This window comes from Hemibagrus wyckioides, linkage group LG18 (genome assembly GCF_019097595.1).
Source record: "Hemibagrus wyckioides isolate EC202008001 linkage group LG18, SWU_Hwy_1.0, whole genome shotgun sequence".
NCBI classification, from domain to species: domain Eukaryota; kingdom Metazoa; phylum Chordata; class Actinopteri; order Siluriformes; family Bagridae; genus Hemibagrus; species Hemibagrus wyckioides.
The window spans coordinates 955,001-961,741 of NC_080727.1; the positions used below are offsets into that span (position 1 = coordinate 955,001).

The 6,741-nt window shown below is 42.3% G+C and overlaps 1 protein-coding gene across 1 annotated transcript in view; it reads right to left on the bottom strand.

Moving 5' to 3' along the window:
- The window catches only part of gabra1 (gamma-aminobutyric acid type A receptor subunit alpha1), a 42,706-nt gene extending 36,479 nt beyond the window's left edge, over positions 1–6,227 (bottom strand). Inside the window, exons 1-2 of the mRNA XM_058415371.1 lie at positions 5,803–6,227; positions 2,229–2,319 (exon numbers count right to left, since the gene is read on the bottom strand). Coding sequence (XP_058271354.1) covers positions 2,229–2,296 — 68 coding nt within the window. The 5' untranslated portion in view covers positions 2,297–2,319; positions 5,803–6,227. The remainder of the gene's footprint in view (positions 1–2,228; positions 2,320–5,802) is intronic.
- Between the last annotated feature and the right edge of the window lie 514 nt (positions 6,228–6,741).

Below are 6,741 nucleotides of genomic sequence, written 5' to 3' on the forward strand. Positions count from 1 at the left end.
ACATGCTGAACACTAGTACAATACAGCACTCCGAGTAAACCTGAACAAACACAAACACAGGTAAAATACCAGCAAAAAGGAAAAAAAGAGGATTCAGGCGAAAAAATCATTTCCTGCAACAAATTAGGATTGATTTTTATTTTTAAACTACAGTAACACACTCTGAGTCACACAGTGGTACAGAAGGTGTGTGTGTGTGTGTGTGTGTGTGTGTGGAGCTTTACAGTTTGACTGGACCTCCAGTCCCTGCTCCATGACCATGTTCCTGCGCACAGAGCAGCTCCATGAAGACATGGTGTGGAGGTGAAGGATGGAGTGAAGAACTGGAGTGTCAAACACAAAGCCCTGACTTGGATTCAATGCCACTGACCACCCACTGACCCCCAGACCTCCTCACTCTCACAATACCAAAGTCTGATCTCACTAATGCAGTAGCTGAATGATCACTAATCCCCACAGACATAGTGATATATTTAAATGATTTCTGTTTAAATGGAAAGCCATGCACTCACACCCTGAATATTCACATTCCTATTCTTAATAGTAAAATGAAAACACACACACACACACACACATAAAGGTCAGTAGCAGAGAGAAATAGCTAGAAGACATCAGAAAGATGTCATCACTGTAGCTGTACAGGGATGTGATGGCTGACGATGGAATGTTGTAAACTTCCGTCTCAATCCAGTGATGAGGAACCATCTGAGATTATAATCTGTGAGAAACACAATGGCGAGTGGACGGACAAACAGCGACACTGTGACCACGTCGTATTTACTTCATTTATCGACCTGGACACTGACATTTCCAAAAGGCTGTCAGTCCATTTATCCTCTCTTCCAGGTCAAAACAGATAATCTGTCAAAGTGTCACAATCCACACCTACAATTCAGTAGACGCTGTACTCACACACCCACACACACACACACACACACACACAGTACACACTCTAGCGTGATCATCAGAAGCGTCACACTCAGACTAGAGCTCACACACTGCAGTAACATGCAGTAAACTAGTGGTCCAGGAGGACGAGCGTCTGGAATGGGTTTAAATCTGAATCCAGAGTCAATAACGTCACTCAGCTACACTCCGGCTAGCAGACACAGCGGACTGGTTAGCATCTGTGTGATGGACAGCACAGAGAGGAGGTCTGGTACACTCTCAGACTCTCACTGTGGTATGTGTTAACGCTGAGGTTTTAACTGGCGGTGAAATATTCGGCCAATAAATCGAACCATTCTACTGAGTGATGTGTTTTAGATGGCTGTAGAAAATAATTCTACATCATTCTGTTGAATGAAGAGCGGGAGCATGTCCAAGAGCTGGACTTCAGCTGGAAATAAACAAACAAACTCTGATTAAAGTCTGATCAGTGACCAGTTGGTTTAGTGACCAGCACCAAAACATTTTAAACAAACAGTTCATGAAGAACAGACCAGATTCCAGAGAAGCTAGCTTCATGAGGTAATGAAGGGCTTCAGGTTCTGAAGAGTTCCTGATGAGTGCAGCAGCTTGTTTGGTGAACAGTTCAGTAAATAATAAATTGATGTGAAAAATCAGATGTTTAAATATTTTACCTGTTCTTCCTTACGTCTCTTTACAATATCATCGTCTCAAAACAATGCCATGAATGAAGCCTTCATGATTTAGTGCAGACAAAAAGCGTCATTTCAGAAGGATAGCTTGCATTAGCATTAGCTCAGATCCCAGTGCTAGCGTTCTCCTGTCTGTTAGCAGGTGATGCAGCACAACTGAAATGTTTTGCTCAAGATGGAAGTTTTCTCTTGAGAAATCGACGCTTCAGAGGTGTTTTATTTTCAAGAGTCCTGGACTCTTCCAGTCACACCCTTATTATTTCAGCTCCTGCATTATTACACAATCATTTTCCACTGGCTTCCAAATTCAATCACGCACACTGTTTACCCATCAACCCCCAACACGGAGATTAATATCGATCAGACTGCACCATCACTCCAGCTGCACGGCTCCCAGCGTCCAACTTCCTCTCCTTCTTACACCTTCTACATTTGTAAAAGTTAAACTGAATCACTGGACCGTCAACAATCTAGTGTTAAATCCCGCCTCAACAGGAAGCAGGAATCTCCACCCCGCTGCCGTCACGCTACAGTATGAAGAGACCGTAAACCCACAGCTTAAGCAGATTAGAGATGTTGGATGTGGTGTATGATGATCGTCTGCAGTTTCGCACCATAAGAACGTACCTTTTGCCCAAAACGTTGACGGCCAGTAACCAGGCCCAGATCCACAGCGCTCCCAGTCGGGCCCACATTATTCCTGAAGAACCAGTCTTCACTGCAGAGAGGAAAGACATAAAAACAGAAGAGAAGCATCATCACTGTAAATCTGATCCAAATCTTCCAGATGGAGGACATGATTACGGACAAAACTACGGATTAATAGGGAACGTGGGGATAAAACAGAAGCTCTGGGATTCAGGAGGAATATAACACACCTAGGGGAGGAGTTAGGAACTAAGGAAGTTGAGGAATATTAAGGAATGTAATTAGAATGTTCGAGTTTGGGGGAAATAATAAGGAACTGGAGGAGAAATGTTCAGGAACTATACGATACAGAAACTGGGAGAAATAGAAACTACTAGAACTACCAAAGTGCTAGAGAAGGAGAAATACTGAAGATCTAGGGTTCTTCTGAAAAATACTGAAGATCTAGGGTTCTTCTGAAAAATACTGAAGATCTAGGGTTCTTCTGAAAAATACTGAAGATCTAGGGTTCTTCTGAAAAATACTGAAGATCTAGGGTTTATGGGAGAAACATGTTTGAAGAAATATTGCGGAACAGGAAATAATGTAGAACGGAACTCAGTAAAATTTTAAGGAACAATATATATATTTATATATATATTATACCAGGAACTAAGGATCCTAGAAATAATACATAAAAATAAAATAAAATGATCTGGGTTTCTTTGTTTTATGGACATTTTAATGAGCTTCATAACACTAAGGGACTAAAGACATTTTAATGAGCTATAAACACTAAGGAACAAGGATTTAGGAGAAATATTAGGGAACAAAAGAAACATGGTAGAAAATTTAAGGAACTCTAGGATGTAGCAGGAACCGGGGAAGCTAGAGAAAAGATGAAGATTCTATGGCTCTTATGAGAAAGACAGAGGAACTAGAAAATGATATAAGAAGTGATATGATGAAGGAAAATAATTTGGGAATGTAGTGAATTAGGAACTCGAGCTCTTTGGAAGAACTACTAAGGAACTAGAGGTTATAGTGAGGGACCAGAAGAGTAGAACTAGAACCTTAGGATTACAGAATATACTAAATTAGGAGAAGTATGAAAAAAACGGGAGAGGAGAAGTTTGGAATTTACGCAAAATTATGAAGTAAATAAGGAGAAACCTGAGGAATAATCTAAGGATTCAGAACGCTTTTTTTTCTTTTTTAAGTATGAAATGGAACCAGGAACTAGAGAGGACAGAAGTGACTAAATACAACTGGCTTATAAAGTAAAGGTGTGATATAAATATAGGTCTGAATCCCTCACTCCAACATTTCCATCTGATGAAGGTTCAGAGTTTATCCTGATGGAGATGAGCTACAGCGTGACTCTGAGCATTACACATATGAATGCATTAGAATTATTCAGAACCCAGGATAGAACAGCGGTGCTAATGCTAATGCATCCGCTAATGTACTGCGAGGAAACATAATTGAGACAATATAAGCACAGGGACTGAGAACTGGAGGAAAACATAAAAAGTTACACGTGTAGGACGTGTGAGCGAGCGATGTGGAGCTCACAGGACAGAAACCAAACGCTTTAACTCAGGATGCTTTTACAGCTTTCACTCGCTCCTCGTTAGTGCGCGCCCGGGCAGGGTTAGTGCAGTGTTTACATCAGACTGCTAAATTATTTCTACTTTTGGAAAATAGAAGCAACTGAATTAACTAAAACATCTCCGAGGCAGATACGAGGAGCAGTGAGAGATGGAGCTGAGGTGGAGGAACTGTCAGGAGCAGAATTCTGGGGATGTAGTGGTTTCATTAAAACAGAAAACTTCCAATTTAGGCCACGCCCAGTTCAGGTATAAATGTGATTAGAGATACGGAAACAGAGAGTGGTGTTGAGTTTCACGTTATTGTGTTTCATTCTATTAAAGTTAAATGTTCAGAGTTTTTTTCTGAACTGTTGAATAGCATCAGCACAACACCAGCGTCTCTCTGCCTCTGTATTCCAGTGAATTCTGCAGAAATATTCGGACTGCAGACGGAGTTAAAGGCCTGCGTCCAGTCTTCCCACCTCACACACCCAGAGGTCCTGCTAGACACCCTGCTCACTCCACCCTGTGCCACAACCTCCATTCATTTTTCTAGCTCTGTATTACAATACTCATTAAATTCATTTCTAAATTCTAATCCACACATGGACTTCTTTTGTCCTTTTAGATTTTACCTTCTGATGTGAATTGAACCTAACACATGATGCGGGACTCGTAACTCAACCTTATGGAGCACTCTCGTACCGTTACGTACACCTTTCCAGGTAAAAGATACACTAAAGAGTACCAGCATTACGTTTTCTGTGCAGTTTCTGATCTAATTAGACTCTAATTAAGAGCATGTGGCATTAATGAGTATAATAACAGGTAAAGTGTATATATGGTGAAGAAACTGAACAATAGATCATTTACATTCTTTATATCAGTTTATCAGGCATGTGTCAAGTTTCCTCTATAATAATAATAATAATAATAATAATAATAATAATAATAATAACAATAATAATAATAATAATAACAATAATAATAATAATAATAATAATAATCCTTGTTGTTTGTGGCTCAGCTCCCTGATAAACACTTTCAAACACACTCGTTATTTCGGTTTTATTTATCTAATAGAAAGAATGGAGAAATGCTATATATAGCAAGAACAAGCAGCACGTTCATGCAATGAGACCACCATTTGCATGCACGCCTTAAAAACACACACACACACACACACACACTCGTGCGCGCGCTCGCGTTTTTTTCCACTCGTTTGAGGATTAAAAAGATGACCAATAAAAGCGTTATGAAAGCAGCAGAGCTTCTCGATTCTCTCCACATCCCCGATCAAACAAGGCATGCGACTGGGGAGTGACTGCAGTGCCAAAATGATGACTGAGTCAGTGCAAACACACACACACACACACGCACACGAAAAGACTTGTGAACACAACATTTGCACTAAATTCGGATATGCACGCGCAGAAATCTAAAAATCCTCCCTTCCTTTGCACACGGATTTGGAGAATTTGGTCAGCGCAGGATTAAATCCACAAAATCCACAAAATCCTGAAAATCCCCGATTCAACATTCAACATTTATGTTTCCTAATCATCATGCACGAGTGAACATATACAAAATATAAGATATTTTAAAAAAAGAAAAGAAATAAAGAGGAATTTAGTTCTGCGCGCATCTCACGGATTAAGTTGGCACGCGACGGTGTGCAATTAAAAGCACCTGTGCGTGGTGTCAGACTCTCACACTTGAAGGAACCCGTGCTGGTAGAACATGCATGTGCATGCCATCGCAGTTTAGAGCCGACACAAAACACACACACACACACACACACACCATAAACCCCGCTATTCACTTCGTCTTCCTCACTGCTTCATACGGAAAGCTTTGTGCGGTTTTTTTTTTAGGATGGCAGAATCTGTAATGCCTCCTGCTTTTGACTTTAACCCATATCTACCCATCCACCCCTTCCTTCTCCAAACCCCCCAAAACCCCACCGTGTAAAATGCACTTACAGCACGCAGCTGAACCGAGTTCTCTTCTGCAGTGACGGAAAAAAACTCCCCAAAATCTCAGCTGCAGTTTTTACATGGAGGCGTCAAGAGAAGGACGAGGAGAAGGAGAAGGAGAAGGAGAAGAAGCCGCTTCTGCTGTTGCTCTTGCTGTTGTTGAAGAGAAGGAGGGTGAGGAGGATGCTGATGATAAAGATGACGGTGATGAAGGTCTGCGCGGTGATGAAACTCTCTCTCTCTCTCTCTCTCTCTCTCTCTCTCTCTCTCGCTCTTCGCCCCGCAGGATCACGGTGTAGCTGCGGGGGAAAAGCAGCGCGGTGTCGCTGCCCAGTGATGCTCCACTCCACCGGGACAGCGCGGAATACTGCTGCTGCTGCGTGCGCGCGCGCGTCGAGTGTGTGTGTGTGTGTGTTTGTGTGTGTGCGCGCGAGCGAGCGAGCGTGCGTGCGCCCGTGTGTGTGTGTGTGTGTGTGTCTGGGCAAAACCGGATGTGAAATAAGCTCTGACTTCATGCCAGGGATATATTTTTTTATTCCAGGACTGCAGCTCGGTGACTGATGTAACCTCTCTCTCTCTCTCTCTCTCTCTCTCTCTCGCTCTCAAAAAAACCCCACAATGCTTATTTATGATTTTAATTTTTTTGAACGACTGATCTCTTTAATCTCGAGCCCCTGTTTTGGACACTCGTGCCCCAGATTTGTGAACACAATGCGATGAAACACGTCCTCTACACTGTCTACGGTATAAAGCCTGCGGTGTGTGTGTGTGTGTGTCTGTGTGTGTGTGTCTGTGTGTGTGTGTGTGTGTGTTGACGCACTTGATGCGTTAGAGAACTTTCCCAGCGTTCTGGAAGCCGCTGGACGCTTTGATGTGCGCGGCGCGAGCTTGCGTTCCAGAGCTCTAGTGTGTTCTACTTTGGGTTTCTTTTACATGTCAGGCCAG